We start from the raw sequence: 22,671 nt of genomic DNA on the forward strand, positions 1-22,671 counted from the left end.
CAGCCGGGGATCCAGAATGTGGACAGGCCTTAAATGAATTTTGTGTCTTAATGAACCATTTTGGTGTGCCATTGGCGCCAGGTAAGACTGTGGGTCCCTCGACTTGCCTCGAGTTTCTGGGGATCGAACTCGACTCGGAGGAAGGTTGTTTTCGATTACCAAGAGAAAAAGTGTTAAAATTCAGGGCATCCCTTGAAACGTGTATTAGTGAGACTAAGGTAAAACTGCATCAATTGCAACAAATGGTGGGCCAGTTGAATTTTGCCCTGAGAGAAATGCCGATGGCCCGCCCCTTTTCCCGCTCGATTGCTCAAGCCATGGTCGGCCTGAAGGAGGGTCATCACCGCACGAGGCTCTCGGCAGAGGTTCGCCAGGACATGCGCATTTGGTTGGCATTTCTGGCGGATTTCAATGGTCGAATTGTCTGGAACAAACCGGCGGTGTCCTCCGAGGAGCTGGGGCTGTGGACAGATTCGGCAGGGAGTATTGGTTTTGGTGCCATATTCGGCACACAATGGTCGGCTCAAAAATGGCCGTCATGGTGGCACGAGGACGGGCTGACAAGTAACATTGCTTTTCTCGAACTTTTCCCTATTCTGGTGGCCCTGAAAACTTGGCCTGAGGGGTTCCGGGATCACTCTGTGGTGTTCTGGTCTGATAACATGACCGTGGTTGAGTGTATCAATAGTCAGGCAGCACGATGCAAATGGATTCTGAGACTGCTCAAAGAAATTGTGTTATTGTGTATGCAATTGAATGTGCTATTTAAGGCAAGACATGTGCCGGGGGTAATGAACCAAGCGGCTGATGCACTTTCTCGTTTCCGTATGCAGGCCTTCTGGGGTTTTCTGCCCACAGCGGACCCGGTGGCGGCACCCTTTCCCGAAGCTCTCTGGTCTCTCGGTGCCCCGAACTACAAAACCTCGTGGGAGAGAGTTTAGCACCCAGGACGAGGAAGGCATATGAAGGGGCGTTCCGTTCCTATTGGGCCTTTTTGGGGGCTGCTAGGGGGGAGCTTTGGGGCCAGGAAGAGTTTGTAGTAAAATTTCTGCTGTCTTTACATCAGGCAGGCAAATCAGTAGCTACGGCCCAGAGGCATCGGGCCGCCATTTCCTTTATGGCAAGGGCTCATGGGATCCAGGACCCGACAGCGTCTTTCGTTGTGCAAAAAGCGCTACGTGGGTGGCAACGCCTTGAGGGTCGCAGAGTAGATGAGAGGCACCCGATAGGTCTGGATAGGTTGGCCCTGTTATTATCCGTACTCCCTGCAACGTGTTCATCCCAGTATGAAACAGTGTTATTCCGAGCCGCTTTTGCGCTAGCATTCCATGGGGCTATGCGGGTAAGCGAACTAGTGGCGAAGAACAAGCAGGATACGATGGGGGGACTGTGCCGAGAGCACATTCAGGTCAAAGGGGAGACGATGTCTGTCTCGTTTGTCAGGTCCAAAACCGATCAGGGTGCGATTGGGGACTGCATAATCATACAGAGGATTCCCGGGTCTTCCATGTGCCCTGTTGTTTGCGTGGAGGAATATTTAGCGCTGAGGGTGGCATCATGGGGGGGGACCTTGTTGAGACACGCTGACGCCACCCCACTGACGAGGTTTCAGTTCCAGCGGGTGCTTGCGATGTCGATTTCGGCCGCGGGCTTGAACCCCGGCGAGTTCGGGACCCATTCCTTTCGGATAGGGGCTGCTACTGAGGCTACAGCCAGGGGTCTGAGTATAGAAGAAGTAAAACGTGTGGGGCGTTGGTCCTCGAATTGTTATAAAAGGTATGTGCGGTTGCACATGTTGTGAAGCTGTAATGATGTACTCACGCTTCTTGTTTTTGTTTGGTTTTTCAGTTGCGCAAGCTTACGAGGCGGGGCGGACTGTGCAGTCGACCCGACACCTGGGGACCAGCGGTCAGACATCACCGGCTGCGAAAAAGGAGGTGTGGGTCGTGGGCCACTCATACGTGAGGCGTGCCGCGGACGTATTCAAAGCAGGTGACATGATTCACGTGGCTGGGGAATACGGGTACAGGGTGTCCTTCTACGGAAAGGGCGGGCTCTGTATTGACCAGTTTCAATCGTTTTTCGAGGGTTTGTTAGGGCGGACAAGGTCACCGCCGTCTATAATCATAGTCCATCTTGGGGGCAACGATTTGGTGGCCACTGGTAGACGACTTCTTCTTGAGGCAATGCTTTCCACAGTAAGTTGGCTGGCAAGAAGAGTTCCAGGGTGCACAATTGCATGGTCCCATATGATCCCACGGAAAGTGTGGCGGGGGGCTATTTCGGTTTCTGCTTTGAATCATTCAGTAAGGAAAATAAATAACAAAGTGAGTAGATTGTTTCGTTCAAGTACACTGCATTCTGTTTCGCATGGTTGTATCAAAGGGGACAGTATGTATTTGGGGGATGGGGTTCATTTGTCCCGGGTGGGGAATGAGTTACTCATAGGAGACCTCATAGCTTGGTTAAAGAGTTTAAAACATGACCTTTAGGCAGGAGTGGTTGTGGGGGGTCCGGATAGCCGGTCAACTATCCGGCCTGTGGCGGTAAGGTCATGATCGGTGAGCAGTAATTGGAAGATCCCTATGGGGGGGCGTCACCCATTACGGATGGGAGCGCTCGGGGGAGGTGGCCATTGGCCCCTCAACGGTGAGGCGGTCCCGTCTAAGGATGGGCCGCCGAAAGGAAAGGAAAGGTGGTCAAGGCCCCTTCCTGGATAGGAGGGGCTACGGGCCCTCCTGGGGAATTTCCCGGGGCCAGGACATCTGCGACGGCAGATGGGTAAGTTGTGTGGGGTTCGGGAGGGGGTTTACGCTACCTTTTAGACACCTCACACGAGTCCTCGGACGACCGTTAAATGGCGTCGAGTTCATTGGGGCCCCCGTCAAGTCCAAGGGAAATTGGTAGATGCACTTGAGGTACGCCTCTGTGCGGTCGCTCCCCTCACAAGTGAGGGTGGTATTTCTGGTTTAGGGATCTGACACCGGTTACGACCTTGCCGTTGGCCCTTAACGTTAGGATGTACAATTTCAAGTCAAATGTTTTGTAGGATGTTAGTTCGGCTAGGAGAACCTTTGTATTAGAGATCTGTTAAGGTTAGCCAAACATCGTAATGTGGAAATGAAATTGTACATAATATGAAACTGTTATTTTAATGTTTTAATTTTGTTTCATATTTTAATAAATACGGCCGGGAGGATCACTCCCTCCCGCCTTCCAAAAGTTCAGAACCGTTTCCGGTTTCCCATCCTTGGGGATTGTGTTGAGAGGGGGTGGCGGGTATCTCGGCCATATGGAAAGGGGCGACCATTCGGTCCCCCCGAACGTATGGTAGAGTACCACGATCCCCCCGGGAAGCCATCTTGGGCGGGAGGCGAGTCTCGGCTGGTATGCCCGAAGCGGCGTAGCCGGGGCGCGCCTTTTTCCCGCCCTGGAGTGGGTTGTCCTAGACACTGACGCGGCTGGCCACGCCCTCGGAGGCAGGCGGGGGCGGGTTTACGCCCGCCCTGAAGACGGATAAAAGGAGCAGCAAGCCAAGAAAGCATCCTCTTGTTCCTGTGCTCTGAAGCTGCACCTCCCCGCTGCACGTGAGCTCGAGACGGAACGAAGAGCCAATTTTGACCCACCCACCAGCCCCTGAGGACAGCTAGTCGTTTTTGAATAAAGTTTTGATGTGGTAACTCTATTTCTTGCAGGTTGTGATGATTGTGGTGATAATTTTTGAATATGCAATAAAGAATGGTCATTTTCAGTATGTTTTTTCAGCTAAAGTAATTTTACACTAGTGTTGATCAGTAATCAGGCTTGTAATAAGTTATGATTGTTTTTTAATTCAGTAAGTTAGGTAGAATTGTCGTATTTATTTTTGGTCGGGCGGTAAGGTCATGATCGGTGAGCAGTAATTGGAAGATCCCTATGGGGGGGCGTCACCCATTACGGATGGGAGCGCTCGGGGGAGGTGGCCATTGGCCCCTCAACGGTGAGGAGGTTCCGTCTAAGGATGGGCCGCCGGAAGGAAAGGAAAGGTGGTCAAGGCCCCTTCCTAGATAGGAGGGGCTACGGGCCCTCCTGGGGAATTTCCCGGGGCCAGGACATCTGCGACGGCAGATGGGTAAGTTGTGTGGGGTTCGGGAGGGGGTTTACGCTACCTTTTAGACACCTCACACGAGTCCTCGGACGACCGTTAAATGGCGTCGAGTTCATTGGGGCCCCCGTCAAGTCCAAGGGAAATTGGTAGATGCACTTGAGGTACGCCTCTGTGCGGTCGCTCCCCTCACAAGTGAGGGTGGTATTTCTGGTTTAGGGATCTGACACCGGTTACGACCTTGCCGTTGGCCCTTAACGTTAGGATGTACAATTTCAAGTCAAATGTTTTGTAGGATGTTAGTTCGGCTAGGAGAACCTTTGTATTAGAGATCTGTTAAGGTTAGCCAAACATCGTAATGTGGAAATGAAATTGTACATAATATGAAACTGTTATTTTAATGTTTTAATTTTGTTTCATATTTTAATAAATACGGCCGGGAGGGTCACTCCCTCCCGCCTTCCAAAAGTTCAGAACCGTTTCCGGTTTCCCATCCTTGGGGATTGTGTTGAGAGGGGGTGGCGGGTATCTCGGCCATATTGTTTAAAGCAAGGTTGCTTAGTCGACACCTCTATCATTTTCTCTTAATATTTAAGGATTATGGCTGCCCTTTCTATGCCTGAAGGAGATGCCTCACGAGTCTTTAAATATTATCAAGTCAACTTTACACTGATGATATTGTAATGTTAGATTTACCACTCAAGTTCCTCCAAAATGCTTGGAAAACCTATTGTACTATGCCAAAGGGCATTTTTGAAGATTAATGTATCAAAAAGTAAAATTTGTATCAAAAAAGGTCAACTATGTATGGCGCCTTGATAAGGAAAGGTTTGGAATTGTAAAATCATATCTATATCTAAGGATTTTTCTACTAATTTAAATGAAAAGGAACATACGCTGCATTTGACTAGCAAGGCAACCTCACATGCAACACTGTTAGAAGCTTCTACAATGCTTGGGGGTGAGCACAATTTTCCCATCAATTAATGTTGTATCTCCTACAAATACGTCCTACCATTATGTATGCAATAGAATTTATAGATGCCCAAAAGAACTGGTCTTTTTAAAACACTATTTAGGGAAATACCCTAAGCAAATTGTATACGCTGAACATGTTAGCGTGACCCAGGCCATCAGACTGTATCTAGAAATCTTCATTGAAAGAGAGAAGGCACTGTATTTTGAAAACATGTCATTTTGGAATAATTTAAGATTTAGCAAATCAAATTGAGACTAAGGGCCTGATTACGATTTGGTGGGAAACAGCTCCTACCGTCAGTTGTAGCTTTTCCGACCGCATCGTAATATACTGGTCGAATTTTTTGCCGACACCTCATTACGATGGAGGCGGTTGGCAGGAATCCGAACGGTCATTCCAAAAGTCTTCTGACGGGCTTGGAGAGCCCATCCGCCAGTCAGAATACGGCCAGTAATCGCAAGGTTGGCTCTTTCTGCCCCTGGGATTACGCTGTTGGATTTCAGCAGCCTTTCAGTAACAGAAAGGCTGTTGGAACTCGACTTTGGGAACCCCCAGCAGGGCCCACTTGGTTGCACGGGCATCTACGGTGCCCCCTGTTGATCCCTGCACCCCGTGGCAGGCATCTTGAGGATGAATTGTGCCTCCTATTTTACAATGGGATCATGTATTCCGGCCGGAATGCCGGAAAAATATAGTCTCATTGTTTCATATGAACTGAAAAATTCTGCAGCCTTACTTCTCATGGAATTTGGACTATGGTACCCCTTGAATATTCTTATTGTTAGGAATGCACATACTACCATTGAGGATTACTACTGGTGCTTGGCAACTGCTAAATGTCAAGTATAGGTTGTATAAACTATATAACAAAGGGTTCAAGACTTTGACCATGTTGTTTTAATCTTCCTAGCATGGCACTGTATGTGCTGACTAGTACTCAAACCCCTCTTTATTAGATATGGTTAATTTTCTGTTGACAAAACTTGTAAATGTATGCTGTTCCTAGAAAATGAAATATGTCTTAGAGAATTTTTAATGTTTTATTTTTTAATTTTTCATGTTGGTCTTTAAATGAAATGGAATTAATAGTAGCTCATGTTTTTGTAAATAATTGTATGTGGATCTCACTGAAGATCAAATATGGGGAGGGACTGGAAAATGGAGAATTCTTACTACTAAATAGGACTATTTCAGGAAGGAGTATGGAAGGCTTAAGGGAGGGTTCAGGTGAGGTTTAGAGAGGGACATGCACCCACACACAAAAGAGTAACTCAATTTTTTTTGCAACCAGCAATATTAAAGTTACTATAGCCAAAACGAATCCAAGACAGTAGTAATGTACTCCAGCCTAGAGCTGGAGTGAACACAGCACCATACATGCCCACTCAACAGGTACATGTACAGGTATGAACACCAATTCATACGAAATTAAGGAGGGATAGGCTATAAAAATAAGGGAATAATGTTAAATTATATTATTTAAAATATATACATTTCTGTATAATGTTAAAAATATATCAAATGATAAAGCATTTTGTATTTTATAGTAACATATTTGATAACCTTCATAATTAAAAAAGAAATGTTACATAATTTTTATTCAAATATAATACATTTACTTAATTTTATACATCACTTATAATAAATTATATATAACATATTTTTTTTACTTTAGTTGGAAATTTATTTAATTTAAAATTCAGAATAATAATTTTAATTTAAATTAACATTCAACATAATTGTATTTCAAACTTAACTTAAGTTACTATTGCTGGAGCGTTTTGTATTTGGCTCTACATTTTAAATAAAGATATAAAATGCAGTTAAAAAAAATATTCTTACTAATTTTTCAAGTTAAACACACTTTTTTACTTTTTCCTAGACTATACCAAAGGAAGATCTGTGACCCCAGGCCCGAGATCTCCTTATGCTAACGTATAGGGAAATCTTACTTGTGTAAACTTACATGTGCATATTTATTCACATGTTAGTGTATCTTAGTGAATATTCCTCTATATGGAAAGATCCTCACACATGTAAGTTTACTACTTAGGGCCCAATTACGATGTCGGTCGGTGAGGTTCCGACCGCTCGTTAGAGCCTCAATGACCGACATCTTAGATTTAAAGTCCGACCGCCTAATTACAATGTAGGTGGTCTGAGTTTAAACCGGTTGCGCGGAACAAATGGCTTCCGACTGGCGAAAGGAGCCCGTCAGCCAGTTGGAGGCTGCACATAATTCCCTATGGACGGTGCTTCCACCGTGGTGATTATTATGTCAGTTTCCAAAAGGCTATTCATGAAAAGCCTGCCGGAAAGGGACTTTGGGGGCCTGTAGCAGTTCCCCTATGCCTCTGCAGCCTCGGTTGAGGGCCTGGGGTTTCCCACTGCAGCCCAAGCTCCAATAGAGAAATGGGAGCTTGCGGTTGCACTATGTGTGGTCTTATTGCGGGGTCAGGACCGCCGACGGGAGGTCGGTCAGTGCAGAGACTACATTGTGTCGGTCGGAGGCACTCTGACCATCTTCGTAATCAAGCCCTTAATAGAGCCCCATAGGAAATCATGTTAAATAAATTCATTTAAGGATAACAAAATATATAAATGAGTAATACATATTAGTTTATGATAAAATAATTTAATAACTTTTTTAATAAAAAATATTTCAATTAATTTAAATTCATTCAACATCTTAAAGTATAATTCTCATTTAATTAAACATATTGAAATTAATAAAAAAATTATTTAAAAATTAAGTTCATAGTGCTGTAGGAATTGTTATTTTGTTCTCTAATTAAAATATATGTTTACATTTTAATTTTTTTACTTGCTTTTCACATTTCCCCATATTTTACAATAGAAGTTCTCTGCTCCATTGATGGTGAACTATTTACTACTACTACTTACTAATAGTAACTTTATCTTCACAAATTCTACTTCACCTCTTTTTTCAGGGGCTGAAGAAATGTAAGTTACACTACTTAGAAATGGTTAGTGGCCAAAAGTAGTACATTTCCTACAACGTGTAAGAGTGAATTTACAAATGCAGATTTATTCATTTGTAAATTTACTTTTGTGGAAGGCCAACTCCGATCTTATAGACTTGCAAAGTCAGTAAATTTAGTTCCATCAAAATAGGTAACTATGTTTTTTATGTTACTTCAAAATGGCAGAAATTCCATATGAAGAGCAATATAAAAATATTTTTTTGATCTTTGGAGGAATGACATAAAAATTAGAGCTGTTCTTTACTGGTCTACAGTCAGCTGGGATAGAACAATGGAAAACATAGCTCCTCCAACTCAAGTTGTTCACGGTTAAGGGGGCCAGTATTCAGTTACTGTTAGAGGAATACCCTTGTGGTTCTGTTCAGAGCCTTTGCCATTTATGAGTTTGAGGGGTGCACAGATAAGTCTACAAAGTGGCTCATGTAGGCAAAGCCATGTTTGCTGTCTTCTGTTCCATTGCACCCCACAATTGGTCTCATTTTCCACCGCTGGCTCAGCATGAGTTATCACAGTTTCTTAGTAGGAAAATAATAGTCACTCCAAATGATAACCATTCACTTATAAAACATTTCAAATATAGAAGCTGAAAGATGGATAGTGCAGTGCAGGATGAGGCAGGTGGAACTTCATAAACCTATGAAGCTGGAAGATACTGCACGCCTAATTTTCCACAAAAGTGGAAATCAACCATGGAGATATTTGTGGAAAATTAATACACCATAAAAGTTAACACCTTTTACCATACAAACTTCCACTACAATATAATCCTGATCTCTTATACCATTATATTTTCCTCACTTTCTCTAAACCAACCATATTAACCATAAGAAACTCAGGTCTCTGTTCCAAAAACTGCAGATCCAAAAGGACCTAAGTGTAGGATAAGAGCTAGTAATAGGAGAAAAGCTGATATTGATAGACCTTGAGAGTGCTCAGGGGATTTTCAAAAAGGACAGTCTTTGAAAGGCTGCTAAGGTGGAGGATGGGAGGGTAGGGAATCAGTCATGTCATATTCACAGACATGAGACTAGCAAATACTGGCTTTTCAGAGTTACTTTCCTGTATACAATTTCTCCAGTACACCTATTGGCTAGCCCCCTGGATGGAGACAATGAGTATAAAGCGAGCATTAAAAAAAACAAGGTGGAGTCGTGCCCCAAATGTCTTGTTGAGGGTTTCAATACATATGAACAGGAACCAGAGCAGTAGGTTTTGAGGGAGAGTGGGGCAAATAGAAAAACTTTGGTGTCAGTGGATCGCTGAAATCTCATTTCAAACCTACTCAGAAATTACATTTTGCTAGCAATCGGGTAAAATCAACCTACAGGGATGTACGAAAGGTAAACAGATTTATTGGAGAAAAGTCTGTCATATTACACTGTAGACCTTTGGGCATCCCAATACCAGTTTAGGCATGCCACATCTGACATGAATCTGTTTAAGAACTGAACATTTCACAATTCAGGAATTTCTCTTGTGATGTGAAAAAGAACTATGTGCCCTTGCCATATCCCTCACTTTTGTGCAAGTGGGTTTGTACCGTTGATAACACAGCTATTTTCTATGCTCTTGCTTGCTTTCCATATTAGGGCACTTTTCATCGAATGTCAGTGTTAAAAATAGGTGGCCTCAGAATTTACATGACTCATGCTGGAATCCTCGCCGTCTGATCAGTAAGGAAAGCAGCTGTTGTAATCAGTAGTCCATATCTTTATTTCACCAATCGTTGCCCAGGCTACCAAACCAAGGCAACACATGTATGTCATGGAGTGAGGTAAAAGTGTGAGGCTTTTAAACATGTTTCCAGTGGCTTTCATTCAGTGGTTGATTGTTTTTTCCTTGGAAGCCTTTTCCTTGATATTGTACAACCATTGAACTAGGAAGTGTGTCTGTATCGCGCACTAGAATAAAATACTTGCAATGCTTCACAGCTGAGATTTGAACATACAGCCAACGCATTTGGCTCTTTTGGCATTTTAGTCCGTCATGGTTGTGGCAGTTTTTCTGCTTGCTTCGAGAGAACATTGCGGACCAATGCCTGCTACGTGTCATGTTCCTGTGTGAATAGCCTTTGCACCAGTGATCTGTAGAGTGGAGAGTTCAGAAACCTTGGATAAGAGTCTCTGTGCATCAAGGCATAGACCTGTGCCTGGGCCTCATCAAACATGTGCACACTTGGCCGTGCCAGTGACTTGTTGATGGCATCCCGTACCGTTGCATCAATGCTGACCTGCATGTTGATAAATAAAGATGCAGTTAGGTTTCAAGATTGATATGATTTGTACTTCAACAGTAAAACAATGTCGGAATGACTCTAGCATGCAGTGATGGATGACTTGTTTTTCATTGAGGAATACACCATACATTATGTTAAGACCATGGGTTTTGGCACTCCCAATTATCTCCCTAAATAAGAATATTCTTCCCCCCAAATCCCAGAAACTAATAATCCAAGGTCTCATAATATCGAGACTGGATTTTAGTAATGTGCTATATTTGGGTGCTCCCGAGTCGACTTTTACCACATTGCAGAGAATCCAGAACACCGCCGCCCGGATCATCACAAACACACCGGCCAGATCGTCCGCTAAACCAGCTCTCAAACTCCTTCATTGGCTCCCCATTAGAGAGAGAGTCAAATTTAAGGCCCTGTGTCTTGTTCACAAGACACTGCATAACCAAGGCCCCCCAGTCCTCCGCAAACTCATTACCCCCTACATATCCGCTAGATCCCTTCGGTCCAACGCGGAAAACTTGATCAATACCCCCAGATTTAGGAAAACCCGATCAGGAGGAAGACGTTTCTCGGTACAAGCCGCTCGTCTGTGGAATTCTCTCCCTCATGACCTGCGACTTGAGCCACAATACTTGCGCTTCAGAAAACGGCTAAAAACACACCTCTTCCCATAAACATATGTCTCTTGATCTCCTTTTTTCTGTATTCTTTCCTGTTTTGCCCCACGTGCTCCTCAGATCTGGCTAAATTAGGGTCTCTTTAGCGCTGGGATACCTCCGGGTGACTATCGCGCTTTATAAAAATAAATAATAATAATAATAATAATAATAATAATAATAATAATAATAATATTTAAGAATCTTGCCAATTGGGAACTTCTTGACCATAAAGCTAGCAATGAGAACCATCAACCCACAAGTGGGTAATTTTAGAGTTGGGGATGCCTGCAGTTGATCATATTTCTTCTTCACTGGAAGACACAATGGACAGGAACTGCAATTTACATTATAACAGGATCTCTGGTTTCAGTTGGACCTTACTGTGCAAGGACAAAAGTCCTCATATCAGAGTGCTCATGGTTATGGTTGATCATCTATTATTGTGTTTCTGACTTGCAGAACCTTTCTTGAGCTTTTCTTTTGTGGCTGTTTCTTCACAGTGAGGACAGCCAAGGTCAGTGTGTGATCATTTTTGCAAGATATGCATCTTTACAACCTGTTTTTGTTAAAGGTATCAGACACATTGTTTTTAAAGCTTTTGAGGAATAAGAAATATCTAAGATATCTAAGAATCCCAGCATCTGATGTGAGTCTAATAAATATCTCTGAACTGCTCTACTTCACTAACCTTATAGTCTTCCTATTCCGGTGGCTCTTGTTTGGAAAACAATAGGATCCTATCCAAACCTGTCACCCAAGTAGAAAGCAGCCCCAGGTGGTTTGACCGGGAATGCACATTGGCTAATATGAACCTACGTAGGGCCCTATCAGCCAACCCGAGGTGCGCCACTGATGTTCAGTTGGCTAGGAAGAATTATAATGCAGTGATTGCAAATGGGAAGAAGGTCCTCCTGACAGAACCTTGGGAAGCTCTCTCTGAGGTGGCCAGTTTAAAAAAAGGTAACATCTTTTGGTCCGCAGTAAGGGACGTCCGATCAATTGGCCAGTTATCAACCTGGATCAGTTGCAACATTTCTAGTGATGCCTGGGTAAATCATTTTACGGAAATTTACGCCACCCCACAATCAGGGATAGAACACTATGTGCCCGGCACTTTGGCCCCCATAGAGATAACTATCTCAGAGGTAGAAGAGGCCATCCAGCAGAGCTTAGGGAACAGAGCTCCGGGGCCTGGCGGGCTGCCAATTGACTTAATCAAGTGAAATCCTGATTTTTGGGCCCCATTGCTTCTGAATGTTTTTAATTGCCTGACCCTTGCCACCTTACCTGCTACATGGGCCAAGAGTATTATAGTACCAATTTTTAAGAAGGGAGATAGGTCCTAGCCGAGTAATTACAGACCCATATCTCTAATAGATAATACCTTAAAAATATTGGGGAGAGTTTTGTATAATAAAATTTTAACCTGGACAGAGGAAAAAAACATTCTAGAACTATGCCAGTTAAGCTTCTGGAGCAAGGTGAGAACAGTCGAACAATGCCTTAACCTTAATTTGGCTATTGGAAAATACACCATTGCACGGAGGTCACCGATATATATGGCATTCGTGGATTTGTCCACAGCTTTTGACCTTGTTAATAGGGCAAAGCTGTGGTCAATCCTTCTGGCAGGTGGGCTGCATGAGCCGCTGGTACACTTTTTAGCGCATCTCCATAAAGATCTCCAGGCACAGGTGAGGATTGGCATGGGAGGAGAAGTTTCGGGGGTAATTGAAGTAGGAAGGGGGGTAAGACAGGGATGTGTCCTGGCCCCCCTTCTCTTCATTATTTATATTAATGGGTTGAACAATTCTTTGAAAACTGTTACCCAAGATGTTCCCAAAATCAACCGGAAATCTATCCCTATGCTTTTATACGCAGATGATGCAGTCCTTATAGGCCGCACTCCAAACTCTCTGCGTATCTTAGGCCAAAATTTTAACAAGTATATGGACGGCTTAGATTTACGTGTCAATTTAAAAAAATCTTCTTTAATGTGCAGTGGACCTGGGAAGCGTGAGATAGGTACCATCACAGGAGATAACCAAAAATGTACATGTACGCGTTCATTTGTTCATTTGGGGCTAGTCTTTGCTGCGAACGGCTCATGGAGTGAGCATTTAGCCCACTCTAGGTGCAAGTTCCTAAAGGCCACCAATTTAATTTTGCGTCTCCCCCGTCCTAAGACCGCTGGAGCAATTCAGGACAGGCGGTTCTTTTACATTTTTTAATTTTTTTTTTAATGAGCATGTGTTATTGTTATATAATTATCTATTTTCATATCTCCTTAAATTCATAGACTGCTGTTTGTATTTGTTATGACTTTGTTTTTTTATGTTTACTAAGGTACCTGAATAAAGTTTATGAATTGAATGAATTCAATTTTATTTGCCAATGCTCCCCAAGCCTGTATTTCTCTTGTTAGTTAGTGATCAACTGGTTGCTCAACTAAATTCTTTTTAACATAAGTGGATTGGGAAGCTCGTTCCAGGATGACGTGGCTGCAGCTATAATGTGCATCATACCTCCTTGGGAGACAGGATAGAGATGTAATCCAGGTAGACCTTCTTTGCAATCTCTGTGACTGGAGCTTCGTGCTGTTCATTCTTCAGTTCCTCACAGGCCAGCCAGAACATCATGTTCTCATCGCTGTGCTCAGTCTGAAGGAACTGTGCGAAGACACTCCTGCCAGCCGGGTTCTCTAGCAAGAGATCAAAAGACCGCGTCCAGGAGGTGACTTCATCCAGTGTAAGGCTACTGCTGCTGCTGAACAAAAGAGAGTGGAGTAAAGAAAATGCCCAAAATGTGCCATTCCCCCAGACCCATAAATAGGAGCTCACTCAAGTTGAACAAGTTAAACCTTATTCCATGGTGCTCTCAGTTTACAACTGTTCACTTTTTCTTGAACATACCCTACGAATGTGCCTGTTCACAATATTAACAATTATAATTGTCTTTTCATATTTTTGTAGATGATTGGCCAGCTGTTTTTTCTGGTCTTCATATGCCATATGAAACAAACAGTAGTGACTAATCTCTCAATCAGTTGCACAATGAAATAAAGAGAGGCCATGAATGGAAGTTCAACCTTACTGAAATAATAGTTCAGCTTGTGCCTTCTGAATTATTGGATACTAAACTCAAACAGAACAATCACCTAGCTAACATACGACAAAGAAGGAAGCTGAGGAGGGTGCATGGGGCAACTAAGATGACCTTCCACTACAATATGCTGACACCTTTCAGCACAGGCAGTTGACATGTTAGAACAGATGCCCAAAATTCCATAGCCAGTGTCTTCAAATAAACTATTTTGGTCCATGACACTAACACTTGGCCTCTATGGCTGCAGAGCCTGCACCACAGACATTCACATAAGTAAAGCCTGTATACAGAGTACTGACATTCACTTGCATGTAGCCCAGCTTTAATATATTTGAAACAATAAGAAATGAAATACTGCTAGATGGATACTGAGCCAGGAAAATGTCTGCAGAGAGCAGCATGGGTAAGAGATGATTAGAGTATAATAGAAGCTGTAGACTGAGGAAGAAGGTGACCCCTTGGTGGATGGAGATGGAGAAGGTCATAGATGTCAGAGGAATATGAGTTGTAATATAGGGGTTTCTTGCAATAGAATTAATTATTTTACAGATTCTCATAGACTCTGTTGCCTGTATTCTGTCATAAATGTATAACATGTATAGGAGTCAGACACACACTTTTATTTGAGGATGTGTGGGGCGGGGTCTTGAGTAGACTGGATGTATCTTCTGCCACAGCCTCTGTGTAGATGTGTTAGGACTGCAGGATAATAAATACGTGATCAGGTGTTTATGGCTTCATCAGTCAAATCTTTGATTGGTGACAAGCAAAGGCCTTCGAGTAGGACAATACAAGACTGAAGCTTGATTGGTTTTTACCTTGGAAGCCCCTCTCATTTGAAAGCAAAGCACCTACAAATATTAAAACATTGGAATGTTGGGAGCTCCATTGAAAACAATGGAGAGCTCTAAGCTTCTAATGGCCGGTAAAAGCCCGGAGCTCCAACACTCGGGCTTAGTGAGGCCTTTGTTTTATTTGTTAGAACATTCTGCCCTCTAGTAGCAGAATGTTCTAATAGCTTTATAGCCCTCCATAGCTGGTTAAAGGCCTGAGCCGGCGGGCTGAAAGGCTATATTAGAACACTGGAATGTTGGGACCTCCGCTGAAGATAATGGAGTACTCTGGGCTTATAATGCAATTTTAAATGTACAGAGCTGCAACATTCTAGAGTTGTTGTTCACAGCTGTTGCTGTGAACAAAGGTCTGATGGAGCTCAAGGGAATTTAAATTCCCTCTGGCTCCTTGAGGCCTTTGTTTTGTTAGAACTTCCTGCCCTCTAGTGGCTGAATGTTCCAATAGCCTTATAGCCCTCCGTAGCTGGTTTATACAGGCACTAAAGTCCAGCTGCCTTGTTTAAGGACTGAGCCGAAAGCTGGAGTGGGCCTTGCTATACTGAAAACCCTCATTCATTTAAAGGGAGCATGGTATAGATTCTAAAAATATAGCATTTTCTAAATGCATTTACTTTTTTTTTGCAATATTACGTTTGCCTCTTCCCTTAGACTGAACATTAGGAGGCAAGGCTAAATAATATTAACTACTTACTAAAGTCACTGTTATACCATTGAGGCCACTATGGGGCAACGGTATCTGGGGGATATGTAAAGGAAAGTGGTGCAAGGAAATGGCGGAGTGGGGCGTTAGCCGTCATGGCTTAACACCTCACTCCGCCACTTCAGAAACACAAGGCTGCACCACATGTACAAGGATATGGTGCAGCCTTGAGTTCCCCCCTGCGCTGGTGCTACACTTATCAGCAGTGTAGCCCCAACACAGACACCCTTGCACCATAGTGCAAGGGTGCCTGCGTGCAGGGGAAAGATTCTTTATGTACAGGAAGGTCCCCCTTCATGTACATAAGAGGTCTTTAAACTTTTGTCAGCTGAGCCCCACCATCTAAACCTTTTTACACGTCGAGCCCCCCCTTCCCCCCCACCACCTGAAAAAAAAGTTCTGGAAGCTAGTACTCTACATCATTGATGGACATTCCCTCCTGCAGATCCCACATCATAAAGGGCAAATACTATTAAATAAAGTAAGAGTGTTTAGTAAACTGAAGTTTTTTAGTGTTTGTGCTTATTATAAAGTTCAAATGAAAAGTCTCCAAGAAAACATTTGACCCAAAAAATTACACTGGTGGTTTACTTTTCACATAAAACACAACATTTAGGATAAATTAGTATAAACACTGCCAAAACACAGGTGAGGGGTGTGCCTGTTTTTCTCCACAGTCAGTCGATGTATGGATGGGTTCTTGCTTCTGCCATCCTTAGGTTGTGCTTCATTTACAGTCCTGAGCAGTACCTGGAAACAGGAGTGCTCACAACATTTTTTTATATATTTTTTGCTGTTTTATATAGCGTGAACATGACCCAAAGGTATTGGAGCACCTTACAGGAGCATCTTTTACATTACACAAGCACATATTCATTTTTTGTAAGCACAGGGAGATTTTGTGATTTTGCCCCGGATCACATGATGTTGAGCCGATGCCAGGACTCGAACCTGGGTCCCCAGAACCAAAATCAGCACCTATGGTATTATCTTCAAATCCGCTCTTCCTTGAAGCCTCCAACATTCCCACTAGTAGTGGGACGAAGGGGAAAGGAGCGAAGCTTTTAAAAAATACAACAAAAAGCTCTTCACTCTTACCTACCAGAAAATTAAATCTTCAGGAAAGATACAACCGTTGTAAATTCCTTGCAGTAAAATGCAGTAGCTGTCAGGGTACAAACCAGGATAACCTTGAGGGGAAGGATTCAAAATGCCAGGTGAACGACAGGAACCAGATTTCAAATTCAGAAACCATGAGGCAAAAGGCAACAGTGAAGAAGTGCTGTTTCATTAGCAAAGTTGAAGTATTTTGCAACTTATGTATACAAAATTTGCGGCACTCCCTGGCATCTCTCCTGCTTTCCCGTTCATTGGGTGCTGACGTCAAAGCAGTGTTCTGCTGCAGAAACTGCATGTTGATTAGTGGTTCTGAATGACTACTCCAATCAGAGAGCCCTGACTCGAGAGGGGGGTATGAAAAACAGGCAGCAAACGTACTTCTGACTTGGGAAGAAGCTAGGGGTGCAACTAGACCCGAACTTCAGGGGGTGCTAAGACTCCCAGCCACGGCTGGCCCTAAAACTGGTTGCCCCCGGTGCAACAGACTTTTTGAGCGCCCCCTTTACCATTTCCTCCTTCTCCATGATTCCCTCACTACCACTCTCCACCAATGCACCTCATCTCTCTATAGCCCCTTTCTGACCAACATTTCACTTTTTCATAGAGCTACCGTAGTTCACTAATACCAAGTTCTATGATCTGCATGGTAGACATTCTTTGTAGCAGGCACACTAGCGCTCTGCGCTGTGTGGGTAACAGGAGTGCCCATATGAGTGCACGGTGAATGATATAACAGCGAGTAGGGTGAGAGGAGTGACTGCAGGGTGAGTGAGGTGACCATATGAATTTGAGTGCAGAGTGGGACAAATGAATGTATGGTTAGTGATGGGCTTCTTTGAGTGAGATTGCAAGGTGAGCAGTGAGGCGGACAGGTGAGTGAAGTGTCACATGAGCAGGGTGAGTAGTGTGCTCGTATGGCTGCAGGGTGAGGTACAGGGTGAACAGCGCAAGAGCATTGTGAGTGCAGAGTGATCACTGTCAGTGCAGAGTCAGCGGGGTGTTCATTTGACCGTAGGGTAAGTGGAGAGAGAACTATGTGAGTTCATGGTAAGTGGCATAAGTGCAGTGGGGTCACTGAGTGCAGGGTTAGTGGGTAGTGCGACTGGCTTGCTCCCCACAACTGAGCAATATTACGCTTCGCTATCATGCATGCCAATGTTGCCCACTGCTTTCTGTGCATTTATGGCATTATTCAGGGTCCAGGGATCGAGGGTGGAGGAAATAAATATTGTGCTCATCCTGCAACAAACTTCCAATCTTGTGATTAGGGTTGCCAGCTCATTATTTTGATGTCCCAAACGGTACAACAATAAGCAGTCCCCTAAACCCTATTTTCAGCACTTATCTGTGCATTCTTTGAACAGAATGCATTTTAATTGTTTTCTAGGATTGCCTGAATGATCCATGACTGATAATTAAAGGGAACAAAGATTGAAAAGCCATTTAGCGTCAAGACAAGGCCTTTGCAGGCTCTTTAAACAACACATGGCTGGCATTTTTCTTTTGGTAACCCTACTTTATATTCCTTTTAATAAAATGCATTCTCACACTAAGGCATTCAAAAGTAAAATCCAAATGTAAGAAATAGGCAGAGTGGGGGCCCAGGGGGTACTGAAATCAGAAAACAAACAGCCTCTGTAACCAGGTTACAAGGGTGTGTAACTATTGTAATTGCATTTATATTGTGCTTACTACCCCTGACCAAGCGTCAAAGCGCTTTTTCTGTCACCACAGCAGTGCTCAACTCGTGTCTGGCAGGTCAGTTACACAAGGTGTACAGATGGCTACACATAGGAACATGGGTGAAATATGGACAAGAATGTTCAGAGTTCATTTAAGGAAGCACCAGGCTCACCTCAGCTTTGAAGCTGGGTCAAGTCCATTTACTTAGTTTGTGGAACCTGGGTAAAGCGCTAGACACATAGCCCTGCCCCTTTACCTGCGACATCAAAACAGTAGTAAAGGTAAAAAAAAGCCCGAACAAAAAAGATACCGTCTAGGGTCAGATGTTTTATTTTAGTTGGTGTAAGTTCTTTTAGTGTGACCTTAACCTGTGTGCGATTTGAAATAGTTTTTGTAGTAAACGAAAATCGAAGTGGCAGCATTGGCTGCATTTATGAGACGGTGCAGGGATCCTACTAAGTTCGGAGCGGGATGAAATTTGCATCAGATGCCAAAGGGAATATCTTACTATCAAGCAGCTGCAGCGACAGTTTATCTCCACAAGATTTCAGTAATGCGACTAGTAATGGTACATGCAGCCCTTGAGAAAATCTAAAATATGAACTTATGGCGCAGGTAACTCTTGAATGTAATACACAATCCCGTTCTAAACAACCTCTGCACTCTTCTCCAAATTTAAATTGTATTCCTGTAAAGTTAAAATTGTCTTGTTATTAAACACTGCTGACTGTCGTTTAACATGAAGGTGTTAATTTGAGAACTATAACCAGGGCAACAGGAATTATGCTCCAGGGGAGGCACAAGATATACATGGGTTGCATATATGGTCTTTAAAGACCGGTAAAAATCTGGGGTGTGCCGGAGATAAGACTCCAGACACTGCCCAGACGAGCCCTCAGCAGATCGAACTGCAACAGCAGCCCGGGCTGAGACATAGGAAGCCTAATGGGCCTGGAAGCAACAATGGAAGGTTAAGTGGTGGGGTGGAGTGCACAAAGCAGCACACATTGAAAAAGCAAAGACAATGAGAAATAAAGCGTTTCTCCTCGTTTGTACAACTTAAGACCAGGTTTTACCTGGTTTTAATTTTGGCACTGCCTCCTATTTACGCTGCCATTGTAAATAGGGTTCAGCGTCAAAATCAATGGGTGTTGCAGAGGAACACCAACCGCAACACCCACTGCCCACCCCTTTCACGCTAAGCATTATGTGAAAGGGGGCCTTGTATACAAGGCAGCGTTAAGCCACGTTAAGTGGCTTAACGCTGCCTTGTAAATAAGGCAAAGCCCCTGTCGCCACCACAATGTCATAAAAAGTGACACGGTGGTGGCGATATGGGCTTGTACATATGCCCCTCTGTGTGTTGTGCAGGATTGATAATACCCGAAATGAGAGGCCTGCTTGTGACCCTAAGGCAGCTCATTGAGTTTACCTTTAGTCAGAGAAAGCAAGGCTTCCTAAATGTATACCGATGTGTCCTGCATTTGCCCTCAAAAACAGAGCTGCACTTTGAGAGTACATCAGAAATGGGCCATTATCTCTACCAATGTTAGGAGAGGGAAAATGCTTAGCATCACAAGAAACTGGTATGAAGTGAGTGGAACAAAGACTAAAAAGAAAGAGAGGCAGGAAACAGCGCTGGTACACTATCTGATTTGGTGAAAATCTGCGCATTAGTCATCGAGTGAGGGGTTAGATGGTCTTGTGACCACAAATAACGTTTCTGGCTTGCTTCAAAACCTGCAATCCATATGTATGCAGCCTAACCACTCTGAAAAATGTGTTAAATGTGTTATTTGTAAACTCATCTCTACATGGTATACATAGTAAATTGTTGAACTGTTTTGTCATTAGCTACAACTCTCCGCATGCCAATGTCTAAGCTCCTACAGCGCTTAATTTATAAATAGAATAAATGCAGACACCAAAGTGTTTACCAAGGAGCCTGACACCTGTCCTGCTAAATGCAGTGTGCCGAAAGCTAGGGCTACCAAATACCAAGACTCTATGGAGTTGATACTCTGCCCTACACTTCCTGTCTCCCACTGTTGTAGATTCTTTTTCATCCCCGTATTGTGCCTTTGTCTCTGTTCTCCTATCTTTCGCTTCCTCTTTCATTTCCTATGTTCTGCCTTCTCTCTCTTGCTGCAGGACCACCCTCTAACCTGCCCCCGTGCCAGAAGCACAGGTCCGGTACAGGGGAGAGGGGGGTCCTTCAGCACTCCCAAATATGCTGAAGTTCAAAAGGTGAACAAGCAATAAAGATGCCTTTACATTCTATATTATCATAGAGGTCAATAGCCAGGCTCTGACTTTTGACAAATTGCTTCTTAGGGCCAGATGTAGGTAGGCATTTACCGGTCGGTAACGGCCGAATTCGGCCGTTACCGACCGGTAAATGCAATTTGAGATGTAGGGCCCTGTATTTTACAGAATCGGTAAATTTACCGATCGGTAAATTTACCGATTCTGTAAAATACCGAATCGGTAATTTTTCCAATTCGGTAAAATTGATATGTAGGTGGGACTCTTCTGAGTCCCACAAGCATTACAGAATCGGTATTTTACCATCAAATACTATTTGATGGTAAAATAACGATTCTGATGTGCATGCACATGTGTGCATGCACACCTGTGCCATATGACAGGCAGACCTGCCCTTAGGGCAGGTATGCCTGCCACATGGCCCCCGAACCTTTTTTGGGGGTGCTAGAGGGTGTCAAAGTGACACCCCCTGCACCCTTGTCAGAATCGGTATTTACCGATTCGGTAAATACCGACCGGTAATGCCCCATTCATTCCTATTTACCGAATCGGTAAATACAGATATTTACCGATTCGGTAAAAGGAACATCTGGATGTACCTACATATCCACCCCTCAGATTTACCGATTTTTAATTACCAAATCGGTAAAATTCGGTAATTAAAAAACCGTAAATCTCATTTACCTACATCTGGCCCCTAGTCTTTTAACATGGAGACTGGTGTTTACTTTTCTTTCTCCGGCTGCAAAGTGAGAGACTTTTGTAATGTTAACTATGTGACAATCTTGCTGAGTGTGAAAGGAAAGGCTGTAAGATGCTACTTTTTTAACAAAAAAAATAGAACTTTACAAATATTTCAAAATATATCAGCAGTGAGGAAAGCACAAATAAAGCATTTATTTTTGACATTCTGTAATGTGATGGAAACAATTATTAATAGGATCAAAACAATTCGAGGCACTTGGGGCCCTATTTCGATGTCGGGCGGCAAGCCTATGCGACATACTGTTGGAGGCTTTTCGCCCGACATCGAGGGTTTTCCTCCGATCACAGTATTATTATGACAGTGGTCGAGGGGGAAGCCTGTGGGGGGGGGAGCGGGGTGGGGGGATTCCGCTCCTCTTCCGACAGGCTCTAAGCTAAAGAACAATGATGGATTCAACCCAGATCTGTGACTGGCTGTGAATGTCTGAAAAGTTTCAGCACTAAATCCATCAACTCCTTGTGTTTGCATTAAAACAAACATTGCCGGCAGCAAGCTCCAATTCAAGCAGTCTTCCAAACTGTACAAAACACTAATACAGAGTGTCTTTGCAACTTCAAAACTGTCCTAATTTGAAAACATGGGCCACTTTTTAACTATATAACTCACTAATGTTGGGCGGGTTTAATTTTGGAGCCTGAGCCTATTTTCTGTCCTAGTCTGACCTTGACAGTACTCCTAGACTTCCATTGCCTTCAAATCCATGGTTCAGTCTGGTTTTTTGCCTTTGAGTTTATGTCTCGTCCAATTACATCCTCCAGTCATATCTCTTACAATCGTGATTATTTTGCCTTTTATTGTATAGAACAACCTTTTCATCATTTCTAATAGCCCATCATATATCATTAACGTTAAAAATATTGAAAGTACCATTCTTTTTTATAGTCTTTTCACCCCAATCATCTGCATGAATGCTGTGTAAGATTAACATACTTATTTTAAAATAAATACATAGGAGATGGAAAACAAATCACCAGACACAATGGGCAACTAAAAATGCTGGAATGAAATATAAGACATTTTTCTGAGGAAAATGTTCCTGAAAAAAATGTCATCAATTTCTGTCCAGCCTTGTTAGTTGCCCATTGTGCCCGTGATTTGTTTTTCATCTTCATGAGTTTTTAGACTTGATTAAGATGCATTGTTCCAAACTGCCTAGTTTTAGATTCTGTTTGCACTTACAGTAGCGGCTGCTGTGCAGGCGGAATGGTAGGCGGGT

The 22,671-nt window shown here is 43.4% G+C and overlaps 1 protein-coding gene across 2 annotated transcripts in view; it reads right to left on the reverse strand.

Moving 5' to 3' along the window:
- Positions 1–9,402: 9,402 nt before the first annotated feature.
- The window catches only part of LOC147733018 (regulator of G protein signaling rgs-2-like), a 76,569-nt gene continuing 63,300 nt past the window's right edge, over positions 9,403–22,671 (reverse strand). The window contains exons 4-5 of one of the 2 annotated variants that reach the window (XM_086958899.1): positions 13,489–13,729; positions 9,403–10,298 (exon numbers count right to left, since the gene is read on the reverse strand). In XM_086958899.1, the coding sequence (XP_086815025.1) occupies positions 10,110–10,298; positions 13,489–13,729 (430 nt within the window). In that variant the 3' untranslated portion in view covers positions 9,403–10,109. The remainder of the gene's footprint in view (positions 10,299–13,488; positions 13,730–22,671) is intronic. The other variant, XM_086958900.1, reaches the window with a different exon arrangement.

Source organism: Lissotriton vulgaris, chromosome 2_1, assembly GCF_964263255.1.
Source record: "Lissotriton vulgaris chromosome 2_1, aLisVul1.2, whole genome shotgun sequence".
Classification (NCBI taxonomy): domain Eukaryota; kingdom Metazoa; phylum Chordata; class Amphibia; order Caudata; family Salamandridae; genus Lissotriton; species Lissotriton vulgaris.